The sequence below is a fragment of the Heterocephalus glaber genome, unplaced genomic scaffold (genome assembly GCF_053883595.1).
Source record: "Heterocephalus glaber isolate CG9 unplaced genomic scaffold, H.glaber_assembly_v1.0 deba00001504, whole genome shotgun sequence".
Lineage (NCBI taxonomy): Eukaryota > Metazoa > Chordata > Mammalia > Rodentia > Bathyergidae > Heterocephalus > Heterocephalus glaber.
The window spans coordinates 70,827,931-70,846,651 of NW_028258324.1; the positions used below are offsets into that span (position 1 = coordinate 70,827,931).

Sequence of the window (18,721 nt, forward strand, 5' to 3'; positions counted from 1 at the left end):
ATGAATAGTATGGGTTTCCTCTTGATTCCGTGTAGCTGTGGGCCCAGATTGTAATTAGTTGTGTGGCTGCTGCCTAGGAAGAGAAATGGCTCCAGAGAGCAGCCAGTAGGCTGACTCCTGCACCTGCCGCTTTCCAAGACCCCGAGGTAGGGATGCTTGCGCTCAGTCCTCTCGGGGTGGTGCTTGCGCCTGTCACCAGGTCTGGTCACTTGGCAGTCACTTCGGGTAGAGGACTCTGGAGGGGGACTCGCCTCACCCCAAAAAGGGCACCTGTGCTTAGCTGTTGGGCTCCAAGTAGGAGAGTGAATTGGGTTTTTTTGAAAAGAAAAGGCTACACGGCCTTTCATTGGCTTAAGAAGATAGGCGAGAGGTCACTGAACCAAGGGGTGCTTCCCACATCAGTGCTTTACTTTTTAAAAAATTGAGTTATAATTCACGTTTTTATTCTGCCATTTACAAGGCTAGAGGTTAGTGGTTTTTATTATATTCACAAGGGCATGAATCTATCGAATCTCAAAACATTTTCATTACCCCAAAAAGAAACCCATACCCGTTAGCAGTCACTCCCATTCCCCTGCCTCCTTCAGCCCTGGGCAACCACTAATCTACTTTCTTTCTCTATGGATTTCATATTCTGGACCTTTCATAGAAGTGGAGTCACATAATATGCGGCCTTTGTGCCTGCTGATTTCACTTAGCAGAACGATTGTAAGGTTCACCCATGCTGTAGCTTGTTTCAATTCAGTCATTTCTTGAATTCCATGGGGCTTTGGTTCTAAGTTCAAGGAAATTAGCCTAGTTCAGAGTCACAAAGATTTATACCTAAATTTAAATCTTTTCTTCTGAGGAAGAGCTTTATAATTTTCACTCTTACATTCAGGCCTTTGATTCATTTTGAATCATATAAATTCATACATCGATTTGTGCATTTGCTATGAGGTAGAGGTCCAGACCCATTCTTTGGCTGTGAATATCCACTTGACCCACACCATTTACTGAAAAGAATTCCTCACTGAATTTCCTTTGAACAGAACACTAGTCTCAAATCATTTGAGGGTAGGCATGGTGGCACATACCTGTAATCCTAACTGCTTGCGAAGCTGAGTCAGGAAGATCACAAGTTTGAGGCCAGCCTGGACTACTGAGCAAAACCTTGTATCAAAAAAATAAAAAGGGTTAGGGGCTGGGGATTTAGCTCAGTGACACTGTGCCTGCCTTGTAAGCACAAGGTCCTGAGTTCAATCCCCGGTACCGCCAAAAAAAAAAAATTTAAATAAAATTAAAAGGGTTGGAGATGTAACTCAGTGATAGAACACTTGGCTAGCATGAGAAAGAGCCTGGGTCTCATCCCAGGCCCCACACACTCAGAAGACAGTTGTCCTTAATTGTTTTTGTTTTGTTTTTTGATTTTATTGGTACATTCTAGGTATACAATATAATGACATTCATCACTGAAAATTTGCACCTTTACATAATCTCTCTTGGTCAGTTGTCCTTAATTGTGTGTGTATCTCTGGACCCAGTTCTGTTTTGTTGATCTGTCTGCCCTTGTAGCAGAACACACAGTCTTGATTATTGCAGGTTTGGGGTGTAAGTTTTGAAACGGAATTGTGAATCCTCCAACTTTGTATTGCATTGATTGATTTTCATTTGTGAACCAACCTCTGTTCTTGTGATGAGTTCCATCCTTATAATCCTTTATAGGCTGCTGGACTTGTTTTGCTAATATTTCCTTTAGAACTTTGGTAGCTTTGGTATTCATAAACCAATGTTAGTAGTTCTCTTGTGAAGTCTTCAGCTGGTTTTGATACTAAGGTGAGGCTACTTAGAATGAATTGGGAGATGTTCTTTCCTCTTTCTGTTTTTTGGAGAGTTTGAGAATGCTGTTGATTCACCTTTGTTTTTGGTGTTCACCAGCTATAAGTTGAATGGTATCCCCTTAGAATTCTTGCCCATCCAGAACCACAGAATGTTACCTTCTTTGAAATAGGGTCTTTCCAGATGCAGTGATTACAGTACAGGCAGACTGCATTAGGGAGGGCACACATGGCAGTGACTTGTCCTCCTCAGGAGGAGAGGACAGAGGAAGACACGGAAAAGGCCTTGTGTACAGATGGAGGCAGGGGCTGGGGTGAGGGAGCCACCAGAATCCAGGAGGGAGGAGGATTCTTCCCCAGTGCATTCAGAAGGAAGCAGGGCCCTGCTGACACCTTGATACCTTGACTGAAGTCCTCTGACCCCCAGAAGTGTTAAAATAAATTTCTTTTGTTTAAACCAAGTTTGTGGTAGTTTGTTGTAGCAGGCCTGGGAAGCTAAACCACCAGTGAAGCCATTTGATTCTGGCCTTTGCTTTGTGGAAAGTTTCTTCATCATGGATTTAGTCTCTTTACTTGTGAATGATTTAGATTTTCTGTTTCTTTTTGCGTCAACTAAAGTAGTTTGTGTCTAGGAATTTTTTCGTTTCATCTAATATTTTTCATTTATTGGTATGCAACTACAGGAGTCTGTCATCCTCCCCATTGAGCCCAGGGCTAAGCATTCCGTCAACCACTGAGCTGTGCCTCCAGCCCCAGGGGTCCTTATTTCTTTCTGCTCTCATTCCTGATTTCAGTAATTTGGATTTTAGTTATTTGAGTCTCTTTGTTATTCTAACTGAAAAGTTTGTCAGTTTTGTTGATCATCTTGGAGAACCAACTTTGGATTCAGTGATTTTTCTAGTCTCTATAATATACTTCTTTGCCTCTAGTAACAACTTTTGTCTTAAAGTCTATTTTATTATATGGCATTCTAGATCCCTGGGATGTATTGGAGGTTTTCAGAGCTGCTATGGAAATCTTATTCCCCTGCTTTTCCTTTCAAGATTTGGGGTCAGTCTCTCACTTGCCCCAGATGTTATTTAGCACCTCAGGCCGACTTGAACCCTAAACAAATGCTGTCTGGGAAAAGGAGTTTTGTATTTGGAGAATTCAGTCAGGTTAAATACAGAGCCTTGCAAGACATTGGATTGTGGTTCTGTGGAAATGAGGCTTTGAAAGAGCTCCATCCCTGTCCTCCCAGCTTCCTCTCAGGGTTGTCGGCTGCTCAGGGAATGTAGGCTTTTTCAAAGCTGCTTGTGACAGGAGAGCAGGGGGTGGGACAAGCACAAGTTAAAATGCCACACGGGCTTCAGCCATTTTTCTTACCTGAGTGCTCCCTGGATCCCTGCAAGCCTTTAGTTAGTGTCCAAGAGTACTTAAAAGTTGATTCTGACAGTTTTTGCCACAGTCTTTTATTACTTTTATGAAGAGAATTTTCAGAGCTCCTCACTTAGCTGTTCTCACTGACACCATCCGTTGCCTCACACTTGACACAGCAGGCACTGGGAGAGCAGTGCAGGGCTCGTCTGAGGAGTTACTGAGTCAGGAGGGAGCGGGTAGCACCCTTCTAGGTGGAGATGCACACAGAACTCGGGCTGTGCCATCCTCTCGGGAGCAGGCACCAGTATCCCTCGGCACTGCACGCTAAACAGTGCATGTGCATCCTGTCTCTGCAGTCTTGGTGAGGTGGGCGGTATCTCCCTCATTTTACAGCTGAGGAACTGATGGGAAGGGTTGAAATGCCACCAGTCACAGAGCTACTGAGAGGCCTCCCAGGGTTCAGACCTGCGGGCGCATTCCCTTCCACCGTTTTGTCTTGTTACTGGGTCGTCACTACGACTGCTACGTCAAATTGTGCTGTCTCGTTCATCGTCACCAGGCCTTTCTGGTAGATTTTATGGAAGAGGAAACAGGCTGAGGGAGGGGTGAGGCCGCTCTTGTGGTTTAGGTCTAGAATGACCTCCCAGAGCCTCATGTATTCATCAGTGGGTTAACCCGATGAGTTCATAGCTGACTGTGCTGTCAGGAGGCAGGGTCCGGTGGGGTTGTCACTAGGGGGTGACTAGAAGAGTATGTTCTTGTCACCACTTCCTCCCATCTTATCTCCTTCTTGGCTGCCATGGGGTGAGCCGCATTCCTCTGCTGTGCCCTTCTGCCATGCTGTTTCTGCCTTGGAGCCAGCCAACCATGGACTGAATCCTTTAAAACCACTGGTCTGTGAAATGAGAGATTTTTGACTGATCTCATCCAGTGCCAGTGCTCTGTCCTTTTGCCCATAAAGGCGTTTTGCATTTGGATTGAACATTTGGCAGTGTTAATTCTTCAGCTCCTGTTAGCCTTGATGTCTTTGGTGTCTTTCCCCTTTCAGGTGTTTCCCTCGTTGTAATCACTCTGCAGTGCCCTGCTGTGGGGGTTCCCAGAAGTTGTGTTGCTCTGAGTCTCTGGTTGTGGAACTGACAGAGCAGGCAGGGTAGCAGTTGCATTGTTTTCAGGCTAGTCAGTGGTACTGTACCTGGGACCTCATCTTGCTCTCTACATTGAATCACAATCAGAGTAAACTCCAAAACCCCAAGCAGCTTTGAGCCTGGAAAAACCTGGTCTTTTTTTTTTTGGTACCGGGGATCGAACTCGGGACCTTGTGCTTTCGAGGTAGTCGGCGGAACCATTGAGCTAAATCCCCGGCCCCTACTGGTCTTTTTGATGGTGGCCAAATTACCCTCAGATCTGCTTTACCCTAAGGTTATCAGTGACAATGTACAATAACCTGGACCTAAGAGGGGATTTTGGGCAGTAAAGATGTTCAACTTTTGCAACAAACTGAAGAACAAGGGAGCACCCAGTGCTCCCACATAAACCTCCCAAGACTCCCTCTCTGCGATGGCAGAGGCTCTGCCCGCCTCGCTTATCCCAGGTTATTCATCGGGAGAGACACACAGTGCCTTCCTTGCCTTACTTTTGTCTCCCTTCCTTCACCAACACTGGCCCTCTCACCATCCCTGAAAGCCTCCCAGCTGCTCATGAAAGCGTAACAGCTGTTGCATCCTCACTGGAGAGCCAACCGATACAATTAATGGAATCAGTCAAATGAAAGGCAGTATACTCCATTTAATGTACTATTGAATAAAGGAGAAAATGCTCCCAATCAAATTGTGACACTCCACCAATCTCAGGGTACACCCTGCGCCCTCACTGTAAATGTTGAAAAAAGGTCTCAGAGTCTGAAAGAATAGGTTTCTTTGCTACCCAGTTTCAAGTGAGAGAGCAAAAGCGGAGCAGACCGGGAATGCCAGCGGGTAACTGAGACTCCAGGGAGAGCAGATGTGGAAGCCAGAGTAAACTCCAAGATGGAGCAGCCAGCAGAGATGCTACAAAGTCTTAACCAGAATGTTGCTGGAGTTGGTCCCTGCTATTACTGAGGAGTTGGAAGTGCCACCTACCTGTTGCCTGAAGGAAAAACAAATAACTGTTCAGTTCCTTTAATCAGTTCAGCAAGTAGAGGAGTGCCTACTATATGCAAGGAGTGTGCCAATTCAGTGTATTTTTTGAAGTTCATAGTTTTTAAGAATAAGTTTTTTTCCTAAAAAGTGACTAGTTAATCCTGTAATGAAACCTCCTCAGCTTAGTGATAGTTCTTGCAACATGAGCTCTTGCAGAAAAATGATAGTTACCCAGTTCCCACATGTTAACATTTTAAAATAAAAGCAGTTGCAGAATTCTCCTAGATCACTCCTGATTTAAATCCCTATCAAATGAGTATTGTTCTCAGAATACTGACCTTCACTTACAAAAAAGATCCATGGTTTCTGAGCTGTGCATAAGTTTAAGCAGTGTGCTGTCCCCTTGGATAGTCATGGTGTTAGCCACATCTACTCTTGGCCAAAGAACCTAATTCTGTGCGCCTGTCTCTAGGTTGGCCATTACGGAACAATAAGTATGGGCCTGGTTATTGAAAAGAGTAAACTGTTGTGAAGAAGTAAAGTAACTGAATCTAGGTAAAGGGTGTGAGCTTCCAGAACATTGGTAGTTCTCCGGGAATCCTGATTTTACCAACCTGTGACAATTTTGATATAGTACTCTTACAGAATTATGGTAGAAATTCTTACTCAGGTGGTTTCTGTTGTAGAGCAGACTTTTTCAGCTCTGATTTTTATCATCTCTGTATTTACTTTGCAGGTATCATAACTGCAAATGTTCTTGTATTTTGTTTATGGAGAGTGCCTGCTCTGCAGCGGACGATGATCAGATATTTTACATCTAATCCAGCCTCAAGTAAGTCACTTTTGATTTAAATCACTGTGTGGTTTTATTTTGAGGTAGAGATAATTTGAACCAAATATGCTTTGTGGTAATTGAAATGCTATGAAAAATGTGTTGCTTGTCAGTACCATAAGCAGAATCTGGAGGGTAGACTGTAAGCTCTGTAAGGACAGGGGCTTGCTCTCTTACTACTGTGTCCCATGCGCCTTACACACACAAGTTGTCTAAATATTTAATGGATTAAGGTTTGCCATCACTGCAAGGGTGTCTTGTTTTTGTTTTGCAGATAGTATTATATACAGCTTCATAATTGAAATAATTTACTCATTCTATCTCTAACTTTTGCCATGAGAACTAATTGCTTTCACTGAGTTGAGAATTTTCATTGGTTGCTTACTAAGTAGAAAAAGAGATGTAAGAAAGCTTTTTATCGCTTTGAAAAAGGCTGTCTTACGTCTTCTTATGTAACTGGCTGTTTTTGCTTTCTGTGTTGATTTATAATGAGAAGAGTCTAAACTGGCTCTATGTCCAGCGATGACTGCACTGTTTTCCTTTCTCTTATAGAGGTCCTTTGTTCTCCGATGCTGCTGTCATCATTCAGTCATTTCTCCTTGTTCCACATGGCAGCAAACATGTATGTTCTGTGGAGCTTTTCCTCCAGCATCGTGAGCATCCTGGGTCAGGAGCAGTTCATGGCAGTGTACCTGTCTGCAGGTAATGTCCTCTACCTCAGGACTGGGAGACCGTGATGCCCTTAGCCATCTGCAGAAGGGACGAAGGGAACTGATACCGTACTCCTTACACAGGGAGCACCGAGGACACACTTGTTCCTCAAGTTGTATGTGAAGGAGGCTTCCACTGACTGGTGGCACTGTTGACCTCATTGCTCCTCATTTTGTAGATTTCCTTTTCAGTGAATTACTTAGGTGTGCTTAGCTTTAAATTAGGATAAACAGAAGTTAAGGATTAGAGTATAATTTCAGCATGTCATTTTTAACCTCATTGGGCCTTGATTTCTTTAGCTCAAGCCTCCATTTTATAATTTAATGGCACATAGATCTCCAGCTGTCTCAGTCATCAGATCTGTGTGAAACACACTTAAGTTCATGTCTCCCATAGTTTGGCTTGCAGAAAGCTTTAAATCTGTGGTATCCAGTGTGATAGTGGAGAGTATTAAAGTGTGTTCTGTCTTTGTTTTGCAAGGTTGCACTTTGCCTTGGCTTGGAGCTGCTTCTAGTGCTCCTCTGTCTTTCACCTTGGCAATGGTAGCACAGTACACGATTCCAGGTAGCTAGCTGCTGCACAATGAACAGTTGCTCAGATTTTATTTACCTCACTTACTTGTAGAATTTATTTAAGACAAATACAAAAATTCATTTCTGAAGTCCTACATCACTTAAAAACTGTTTATCTGGCAGCTGTGCTGTAGGGAAAAAGCACTGAGCTTAGAGACAGAAGACTAGGTCCAGATCCCATTTCTGCTGCTAGCCGTGTGGTGTCATAGAAATGACTACACCTTTCTGGAGGTAACGACACTTTTCATGGTAAGGACTTAAGAAAAAGAGTGCATCAACCACCAGGCCCAAAATGAGTGCTTAATTAGTGTTAATTGAATATTCGTGTGTGTATATAGCTAGTCCAGAAGTAAAAGTGAAGCAATGTTTTTGCCCTCATAGTAGATACAGTTCTTTCCCCAAGTACTAGCTCTATCATTGTAGGCACAAATGGTCTCTTTCAGATGCCATTAATTCCTGTTGCACAGCAAGTTGTTTTTTTAAAACAAGCCACATTGAGCTCAAATAACATGGATGCCACAGGAACCCGAGAGACCATCTAGTTTAGTGTCTTACTCCAGAGTTCTGATGTGGCGAGTCTGGACTACACCCCAGAGGATGTGCGATTGCTGGTGGGTTTGGGAGCCAGCCTCCTTTTCATGGTTAAATGAGGGAGGTGTGACTGAGGTAGTCAGTGACGCTATGTCCATCAGCACAAACATGGTGAGAAAGAAACAGGGTTTTCTTTCCCTGTAAACTAGTGGTAGTGATGGGGGAGTGATCATGCCAGTGCCCCAGTAAAGCCTGATGCTTAGTCTGTGTGGAGATCAAGAATAAGAACCACTGTTATACCTTACTTCAACTGTTGAAATATGACTTATTTTTCAGGTGTTATTTCCAATTTTGTCAGTTACGTGTGTAAAGTTGCCACAGGAAGATACGGACCATCACTTGGTGCAGTAAGTATTTGTACTTTTAAATTCATATACTTTTAAAAAGCTGCAAAATGAAGATAGATTCCATATGCTTTTCACCTCAGTGTTAACTAACATCTTACAGAGCCACAGTATAATTATCAAAACCAGGACTGGGCCAGGGATTTAGCTCAGTGGTGCCTTGCAAGTGCAACGTCCTGAGTTCGATCCCTGGTACCGCCAAAAAAAAATTTTTCCAACTAGGAGATTAGCACTAAAATATTATTGAATGAACCATATCTCATTTTGAATTCATTTGTGAAACTAATTTTCAGGCTATAGTATGTACCATTGAACATTTATGTATCCTAACTGGTACGGAGTTCAAACCAAGAGGAATAGGGCAGAATAGTGAGTATCTAACCCCCTTAAACCTCATCCAGCATTGGAAATCTAATTACAGATTGGAATTGGGTGCTGTATCTCCTGTGGCATCAATATTTGAGTGCCTGGTGTAGATAAGACTACTAGGCACTGTGCTGCAGCCTTTTTTTTTTTTTTAAGCATGTTTTGTGTTCAGTGGCAGTCTTCAGTTCAGACATGGAAATTGTTAATGTTTATTTTCTTTTTACTTTTTTGGTACCAGAGATTGAACTCAGGACCTTGCACTTTCGAGGCAGGTGCTGGAACCACTGAGCTAAATCCCCAGCCCTAGGACCTTGCACTTATTTTTCTTTTTTGGTACCGGGAATTGAACTCGGGTCCTTGCGCTTGCGCAGCAGGGTGCGAAACCACTGAGCTAAATCCCTGGCCCAGGACTTTGCACTTATGAGGCAGGTGGCAACACCACTGAGCCAAATCCCTGGCATTAATGTTTCTTTAATGACTGCACATTCAATTTGTCCACATATAAATACTAATACATTTAAGTGTATTTGAATAGGAGATTTCATATTTAAAGGAACTCTTAAAACAGTTCAATTCTGGAAAAGATTGTAAAATTATCATCCCATACTTGGTGCATTCTTTAGATTTGTGTGTACTTACTTTTTCTAATGAGGCCTACATCTTGTTTTGTGACCTATGTGCTTTCCTAATTCCTCCTTTTTGTACTTTATAAAGTGTTTTCTCTGTAAGATTTGGTTCTGGTATAATTTCTGTATTTCAAATCGTTCTCTCTATTCAGCAATTAAACACCTTGCATGAAGGCAGCGAAGACCTAAGATGACTTGGAAGTGGACTTGGCCTTCAAATTTAGTTTGGCTGAGGAGAAAACACACATCTGGGCTGGGGATTTAGCTCAGTGGTGCCATGCCTGCCTCATAAGTGCAAGGTCCTGAGTCCAATCTCCAGTACTAGAAAAAAAACACACATCTGCTACACACTGAAAGGGGTGAAAACTCCCGAGGGCAGTGGGGTCCTAAGGGGAGGAGACTTGCTGGCCAGAGGCATCGGGAGGGACGTGATGGGCCCTTGGACAGCTGAGCCTCCTCTGTGGATGAGAAGCTGCAGTCCAAGCTGTGTGCGCAGCAGCGCGCTGTCTGAAGTAGAGTGAGTTGAGACCCACATAGCTGTGATTTTCAGGACTTAGTACACAACGTCTCTGAGCCTGTTTCTCCGCATGAACTGTTCCCAGTAATACAAGATGTGCTGTAGAGGGATTTCCTATAACTCCAGTGTTCTTTCAGATCAGATCAGCAAATTACATTTGCTTTATTTTGGACGAAATTTTAATATTTTTATTTTTTTTCCTCCTAGAAAGTAAGGTTTCAACTTGATTGCTTCTGGAAGTTGTTGGACTTTTTTAGGTTCTGTTCAGATATATTCCTAGGATATTAAGTTGCACGTATTCCCTGAAGCCTAGAGGGCAATGAGCTGCTGTCCAGTCTTGCCTGCACTCTTAGTGACACTGCCACCCCTGCTGCCCACTGTGCACTGAGAGATTTGGGGGCAGATGTTGAAGCACCAGCACCAGCCGGAGCAGATCTTTCAGAATAGCTGCAGACATGGGCGTTAGAACATGCCGTACCCGAGGGCCGCTGTGAGCTGGCAGGATGTATGGGGATAAGCAGACCACCCTCTGAGGTGGTTCTGGTCGCTGTGGAAGTTGCCATGCCCCACTTGGAAGGTCGGACAGAGCTGCGGGAATGTGATGTAGTTCCGTGTCGCAGGCAGTGATTACCCTGTGAAGGGGAGTTAGGGTTGCAGAAGAAGGCCTGTGCTGAAATTGCTTAGAAGCCAGCCTGGCGAAAACACAGGAGCCGGGGGTCCTAAATGCAGGGTGCAGGGTTCTAACTCCTCCTCTCCCAGCCTGTACCCGTGAGTGTGTAACTGAGGTTATTGTTGGCAGCGTATTCTACTTTTTCAGCCTGGGCACTGTGTCATCTTAGTCCACTTACCTAAAATCAGGCCATGGACTCTGTTCTTTTTTTTTTGGTACCAGAGATCAAACTTGGGACCTTGTGAGGCAGGCGGCAGCACCACTGAGCTAAATCCCCAGCCGTGGACTCTGTTCTTTAGAGGGGTTTATGCTTCCTTCTGTCCTGGAGTTGCCCTGACTCATCCTCTGTGTGGCGTATGAGCTGGTCTGTCTGTTATGACCAGCAGCCAACTGTGTCTTTAAGGACTGCCGACATCTGAGCTCTCCAGAATTCATAGGAATTTTCTTTAAGGTATTAGTAATTCCTGGAGCATAAAATAATCCTATATTCTGAAGTAAACCCTTTACATAGAAGACATTAAGGAAACAGTTGAGCTGAACACAGTGGTGCACACCTGTAATCCCATCACTGTGGCAGCCTGAGGCAGGAGGATTGCAAGTTCAAGCCCAGCCTAAGCAACTCAGCAAGACCCAGCCCCCAAATTTTAAAAAGGGCTGGAGATGTAGCTCAGTGCAAAGGTCCTAGGTTCAATTCCCAATACCACTACCAAGGGGGAAAAAAAGTTGGATTGAAAGTAGATGGTGTTTTATAGACAAAATGTAGTGCAAGGACCCAAGTTTGATCCCCGGTACCAAAAAAATGAACAAAAAAATAAATATGAAAATGTAAGGACTTTTTAATTAGAAAGGTTTCTTTTGTTGTTGTTGCAGCTCTGGGGACTAAACACAGGGCCTTTACACTGAGCTACATCCCCAGACTTTTTCTTTTGTTTTTTTTGAGACAGGATCTCACTAAGTTGCCCAGGTTGTGCTTGAACTCATAGTCCTGCTTCAGCCTCCCGGAGGGCTGGGATTTCAGGTACCACAATGGCTAGCTAAGGGCTTTTATTTTTTTGTACCGGGGATTGAACTCGGGACCTTGCGCTTGTGAGGCAGGCAGGGGAACCCACTGAGCTAAATGCCTGGCCTAAGGGCTGCTTTTAAAAGTCATCTCTCTTATTTTAACATAAAATTTGTAAATAATTTAAAACTTACAGAAAAGTTGCAGGAAGCTGGGCGTGGTGGTGTGTGTTTGTAATCCCAGCACTTGGGAGGCCCAGGCAGGAGGATTATTGCAAATTTGAGGCCAGCCTGAGCTACATAGTGAGACCCTGTCTCAAAAAACAAAGCTGCAGGAAATACTCTGAAGAAGTAACTCATGTTTCTGAGGTATTGACATTCGAAAAAGGATACATATTTAAAATTTATAATTTGGTAAGTTCTGACAGACACCCATAAAACCGTGGCACCCTCAGGACCCTAAACATGTTCATTATCTGCAGAAGTTTCCTGGCTTCCCTTTGTAGTCCCTTCTCCCTGGCCCTCGCGCCACCCTTTAGCAACAGCTTCCTGCTCTGTCAGGATAGCCAGGTTTGCAAATGAAGCTGTAGGGCGTTACTCACTCCTGGTGGTGGTGGTTCTGGCTTCATTGACTCCATATAAATGTCTTGAGATCCATGCATGTCGTGTATATCAATAATTCCTGATCCCTGGTACCAAAAAAAAATGATGATAATTCCTGGTAGTAGTGCTGGAGTGTCTTGGATTCCAGCTGCTCAGGCTGAAGTGGGAGGATTGGGAGTTTGAGGCCAGCCCGGGCAACTTAGGGAGAGTCTGTCTGAGACATAATTACTTTCCTGTAGATTGATGAATAATGCTCCATTCTACAGATACACAGTATTCACATGGTGATGAACACTTAGGTGGTTCACAGTTTCCTGGCCATTATTAAAAAGCTGAACATCTGTGGACAGATCTGTGGACACATGCTTTCACTTCTCTTGGTTTGACACCTAGCAGTGGAACAGTGAGCTCTTAGAGCAGCTGTGTGGAACTTCTAAGGATGTGCAGACTGTTTCCAAGTGGCCATTCATGGTACTGTCTGGTACTTTCCCCGGGCGGCATAGGAGAGTTCTCATTCCTCTGACCTTTCCTCAGTGGAGTTGGCCTTTTTAGCGTCTAGTAGGCCTCATGCTAACAATACAAGGTGGTTGGGATTTTCATTTTCCCAGTGACAGATGTTGATCGTCTTGTGTGCTTCTGCTGCCTGTATATCATCTTTGAAGTGTGTCTTCAAATCTGCCCATTTTTTTTTTTTTTAAGTTTTTATTGAGTTTGGGTTTTTTTCTTAACAGTATCTTTCAAAGAATGTTTTAAATTTGTAGTAGTTTTAATTTAAAAATTATGGGTCATGTGTTTAATGACAGGAAATTTTTGTTTAAACCAAGGTCATAAAGATTTTTCTCGGGCCAGGGATTTAGCTCAGTGGTTTCATCGCCTGCTGCACAAGTGCAAGGACCCGAGTTCGATCCCCGGTACCAAAAAAAAAAAAAAAAAAGATTTTTCTCCTGTGTTTTTTATTTTAGGTCTTACATTTAAGTCAGTTTCATTTAAAAGAACTCCACAAAATATTCACTAATTTTAAACATTTTGCCACATTTCACTTATTTTATATCCATGCCCCCCACACTGGGAATCGAACTCAGGACCTTGTGCTTGACACACAGGCGCGGCGCCACTGAGCCACATCCCTCGCCGTATCCATGCTTATTTTTTCTGAACCATTTGAGATAGGTTGCTTATATTATGCCCTTTTAGTCCTATGTACTTGAGCATGTATTTCCTAAGAACGCAAATATCCTTACAAACCACACAGTGTCGTTACCAAGTTACATAGTGAACTTGGTGATGAATTTAACCCCGGTTTAATCTCAGCCCATCTTCCAGTCCTGTCCATTTTCCCAGTCGTGCCCCTTCCAGCTGCTTTCCCCCTGATCCTGTATTGCAGTTAGTTGGTCTCTGGGCTCCTCAAGGGCGCAGCAGCCCCACAGCCTTTGCTTTTCATGCTGCCGGGGGCTGGTCAGTTTCCTGCTGGATCCCGGTTCGCTGTCCTGGGTGGGAACGTTATGGAAGCGATCGTCGTGGGATATCACATGAGAGGGATGTCAGGTCTCCGCCCCTTTCTGGCGGGGAGAATTTAGTTGAATGACTAAGGTATTGCCCAGCTTCTCTACTATAAATTAGCTTTTCTTTTGGAATTATTGAGTAAATTCTGAGAAGATACTTTGAGGTTACGTAAATTCATGTTCTCTTGCCCTGTCCGGGGACGTTGCGCCGTCCACCTCCTGCCACACTGCGCGCGTGAGCGGTGAGCCTCTTCCGTAAACGGGCCGAGCCCCCACTGCGGGCCGCACTTGCCTTCCCGGTGTTTCTGGGGTGTCCTTTTTGTTCCAAGCTGCTACCCCGCATTTAGTTGTTGTGCCTTTGTAGTCTCCAGTCTATGACAATTTCTGTCCTTCCTGACCTTGGATACTTTTGAAAAAGGCAGGAGCGTATTTTGTAGTGCCCCTCTACAGTTTTCTTCTTTTTTAAGCAGGTAACCAAGTTTAGCTGGGGATTTAGCTCAGTGGTTCCGCCGCCTGCCTTGCAAGCGCAAGGACCTGAGTTCGATCCCCGGTACAAAAAAAAAAAAAAAGGCAGATAACTAAGTTTGTCTGTACTCTGAGCTTGTTTGCTCCCCCGTTCCGCACCCCGGCTCTCTCGCGTCTTCGGGTGGCTCCAAGTGCCATTACCTGGCCACCCTCTCTCTCTCTGTCCCCCTTCTGTGCACAACTCTTCCTCCGCGCTTACCCCACTTCTGCCTCCCCTTTGCGACCCACTGGCGGTTGCTCCTACGTGTCCGTCTTTCCTGCCGCGCCGGGAGCTCCAGGAGGAGGGGAGCTTCTCCCTCACACCCTCCCCTAGCACAGTGTCTGCTGCACAGTGGGGCTCAGGGGTTATCCTGAGATTTAATGTAAACGCGGGGTTGTGCTCCAGTTCCTCAAGTATTCCACCATCTAGAGGACTTGGGAGCATGCCTTTTTTGTTGTGGTAGCTGGTCTTGAACTCCTTGTAGCCCAGGCTGGCCTCAAATTTATGATGATCCTCCTGCCTCAGCCTCCCGAGAGCTGGGATTACAGGTGTGCGCCGCCGCGCCAGGCTCCAGGTCCAACATTGAGGTTAAATTGGTATAATTTCTCCAGAAGATACCACACAGCCATTACCAATGTAAATTACAAAAATTATCTAGGCAACCAGGAAAAGGTGCATGTGAGAAAAGACAAGTTATTATTCCCCAGGGCGGCGGTTGTGCTGTGGGTCGCAGGCCATGTGCTCGGCTGTAGGTTTTCTGCTGCGCAGCGGTGGTTGGGGGAGGCGGCCCCCCGGCAGGTGGAGGAGCGGCCCTTCCTGCACCCTGGCTTCCCCTGAGGTTGGAAGGAAAACCTCGTGCTACGAAGTCACATACAAATTTCCCATGACGTTTCCGGGTAAAGCATCATACCTGAGTGAAATCCCACGCGCGGGGGCTTTCTGGGCAAAATCGCGCTCGCGGATAGATGAAGCGCTCACCGCGGGGACCCCTCGTCTTGCCCGCCCCAGGACTGGGGGCCTGGGCGTCCTCACCCGCCTCGTCCCTCGTTCCTCCTCGCAGTCGGGTGCCATCATGACTGTGCTGGCCGCCGTGTGCACCAGGGTCCCGGACGGGAGGCTCGCCATCATCTTCCTGCCCATGCTCACCTTCACGGCGGGCAGCGTGAGTACCGGGCGGGGCGGGGCGGGGGGCGCCGGGCGGAGGACCAGCGCAGGTCGTGCCACTTCCGCTCTCCCCCCAGGCCCTGAAAGCCATCATTGCCCTGGACACGGCGGGGATGATCCTGGGCTGGAAGTTCTTCGATCACGCGGCGCATCTCGGGGGCGCCCTCTTCGGCATGTAAGTGTGGGGAGTGCCACGGCTGAGCTGCTGGGGGCAGAGGGAGCGGCGCCGCAGGCTGTGGGCCCCTCCTGACCGTGCCAGCCCTGTCCACCCTGTCCGTGAGCCCCCAGCCTCCCCTCTCTTTGTGCTGTAATCCCCCCCCCCCTCGCGGTGGGAGACTGAGGCAGCAGGGCGGAAGTCACCCCGATCTGCAGCCCTCTGGCCAGCACACCCCACGCGCACACCTGGCTCTCGGCTTTGTAGGCCGGAAGCATCCCGGGACCCTTGAGCCTGACGAGCTGGCGCCCGCCCAGCCCGAGTAGTTGTTTTTGCATAACTGCTGCCACTTGCCCTTTGTTTTTACTTTGTTTCACAACAGTGGAAAACTGGTTTTCTAATTAAAAAAGAAAAAGTAAAATCTATTCTAAGTGCACTGACTCGCCCAGTAGGTGGTGGAATTAAATGCCATTACGCCATTTATAATGTTCGGCGGTGATTAAAGAACAGCACGTGTGTCCCCCGCGTGAAGCGCATCGCAGTATAAATAGAGCGCACTAACCTGCTGTTCCGGTGTGAGGAACAGACTTCAAAGGGCGTTCGCGCCGAGCTCTAAATTTATCTGGAGCTCTCCACCACGGCTTTTTCTATCTTGCAAACAATGGGATCAAATGCATTTTAAAGTTCAGATCTAAAAGGCAGAGCAGTTTTTTCTTTTTGCTGTTTCTAATTTAACTCCTTTTCATCCATTATTTCTTTTATATTCTGAGTTCATCTTTTCATTAAAGTGAATTTAGAAATGCTGGAAACCTAATCTCAAATTTGTTTGTGGTACTGGATTGAACCCAGGGCCTTTGCATCAAGCTACATCCCCAGCCCTTTTTAAAATTTGAGACAGGGTCATGCTAAGTTGCCCAGGCTGGGTTTGAACTTGGGGTCCTCCTGCCTTAGCCTCCCAGAGTGCTGGGATTATAGGCGCGCAACATGCACAGCTTTTAATTACTGCTTTTTGTTTTAGTCAAAGTGCCCTGGTTTTGTTGATGGTAAAGGTCCCGTTGGTATCGGCCTGCTCGTTTCCCTGGCTTTATGGCCGGGACCAAGTCCTTCAGGCCTCGTGCCCGGCCCCCGCCCTCCCCCTCCTGTCCTGCAGGTCAGGGAGCTGCTTAAAGAGGGCGGCTGTGCCGGGGTGGCACTGAGTTCCCGCTTGTAGTGGAGCCCCTCTCCAGTGACATTGGGTTTGTGAGTCCTCAGAGCAGCTCACCGTAAGATTAAACCATTGGGCTCTGGTCGGTAAGTGCGCCCAAAGATTTAGAAAGTATCTTTCCTATTAATGAAGAGTTCTTGACAGGTTCTTGTGTTTCTTGAGAGTCTTGCTGTTGTTCAGGCTGATCTTAAATTCACTGTGTAGCCCAGGCTGTATTCAAATTCGAGAGAATCCTCCTGCCTCAGCCTTCCAAGTGCTGGCATTACAGGTGTGCAGCACCACACCCGGCAGGTGATTCATTTCTTGCAAGGATTTTTACAACTCCCTTTGAATGCCAGGGTCTTTATTCTGTTTTAAATTCACTGGAGAATATTACTTTAGGCCCAGAGAAAGAATTTTGTTCCCATGCCTATTAATTTGCTTTGTTTTCATCCACAGTCCTGGGAATTGAATCCAGGGCCTTCGACCTGATCTGCATCTCCAGCCCTTTTTTAGTTTTTATTTTGTGACAAGGCTTTGTAAAATTGCCCGTGCTGGCCTCAAAATTGCAGTCCTCCTGCCTCAGCTTCCTGAGTGCAGGGCTTACAGCATAAGCCACCATACCCAGCTTGATTTCCATATTTTTAAAGTTTTCTTTCTGTAAATTTATGGATTATTTTATTTTTCAAAATTTTAATGTAACCATGTATTTTCAGTCACATTTTAACTATAGTGAATATTCAGATTCACATGCTGCCCCTTGTATAAGACAGATGTTCTGAACTTTTAAAAAATGTTCATGCTGCTGTTCTGATACAAATCTCAGGCAGACAGAGCCGTTTTCTCAGTCTGGTGTCTAATCCTCACCTGTGGACTCGGGGAGACTGGCCCCAGCGCGGGGCTCATCCTGGTCAGAGCATGGCTTTCTCCCTGCAGAGCTGGAGCGAGTGGCTACACCGCTCTGAGCTCTGGGTGCCCGTGGCCCCCCGCCTCAGCTCTTTAACGGGAAGATGGGAGCCGGCCTGGAATCCCAGCCGTCTGGGAGGCTGAGGCAGGAGGACTATGATTTCAAGCACAGCCTGGGCAGCTTTGGGCGCCAGTATCTCAGAATGTAGAAAACAAAAGGGCTGGGGACATAGCTCACTGTGAAGGCCCTGGGTTCAGTCCTTAGTAGCAGAAACAAAAGGCTGGGATGGGGCTTGGAACTGTTGTCAGAGAGGGCCCATCAGGTTTGGATGAGCGGGCCCAGCACTGTGGCCAGGTGGGAAACGGTGGGAGGCGTGGGAGTCACTGGAGTCACTTCTTCGCTTGCCTGGTGACGAGAGCCGGGGGTTTGAGTTGGCTGCCTTGGGGTCCGACCTCGGTGAACCCCGTGAGGGTCTGAGGGGCAGGATGATGCTCACTTCCGGTTGGGAGTGGGCGTGAAGCTCACGCTGCCCAGCACTCACCGACTCCTATGCTGTAGGACAACAAAAGCTTCTTTGGTTTTAAGACAGGGTCTCGCTATGTAGCCCAGGCTGGCCTTGAACTCGCAGCGAGCGATCCTTCTGCCTCAGCCTTCTGGGTGCTGGGCTAACAGGCCTGTGCCACCACACCCAGTTTGCGAACCTATTTATTGACATTAAATGATCAGCTGCTTTCACAAGGGGAATGAGAGTAGCGTTCGAGCTGTGAGAAGCTCGAGGCCGGCTGGCCGGGCTTCTCGCCTGTGTCGCGCCGCCTGAGTGGGCTGCTGCCTGTCTCCGCAGATGGTACGTCACCTACGGCCACGAGCTCATCTGGAAGAACAGGGAGCCGCTCGTGAAGATGTGGCACGAGATGAGGACGCGCGGCCCCAGGAAAGGAGGCGGCTCCGAGTGAAGCCGGCGCGGTCGGCCGCTGCACCGACCCTGCTGCGGAGCCCCTGCCGCCAGCGCCAGCCCCGTCTCTGGGAGGCGGACGGTGGGAGCTGGGGAATAAAGTTCTCCGGCTCCTTTGTAAATGGCGTGGTGTGCGCCTCTCTCCAGCGCCCCCTGGCGGCGCCGCAGCCAGCCCATTGACCCTTTCGAGAAGGGGGGAGGCGAGAGGCACATGCTCAAAGCTATTTCAG

The 18,721-nt window shown here is 46.6% G+C and overlaps 1 protein-coding gene across 7 annotated transcripts in view; it reads left to right on the plus strand.

Moving 5' to 3' along the window:
* Parl (presenilin associated rhomboid like) overlaps positions 1-18,613 on the plus strand; it is a 40,929-nt gene extending 22,316 nt beyond the window's left edge. For all 7 annotated transcript variants that reach the window (XM_004834911.4, XM_087186821.1, XM_087186818.1 and 4 more), the window contains 6 exons: positions 6,030-6,125; positions 6,678-6,827; positions 8,276-8,346; positions 15,192-15,293; positions 15,373-15,470; positions 18,381-18,613. In XM_004834911.4, the coding sequence (XP_004834968.4) occupies positions 6,030-6,125; positions 6,678-6,827; positions 8,276-8,346; positions 15,192-15,293; positions 15,373-15,470; positions 18,381-18,492 (629 nt within the window). In that variant the 3' untranslated portion in view covers positions 18,493-18,613. The remainder of the gene's footprint in view (positions 1-6,029; positions 6,126-6,677; positions 6,828-8,275; positions 8,347-15,191; positions 15,294-15,372; positions 15,471-18,380) is intronic.
* Positions 18,614-18,721: the final 108 nt, after the last annotated feature.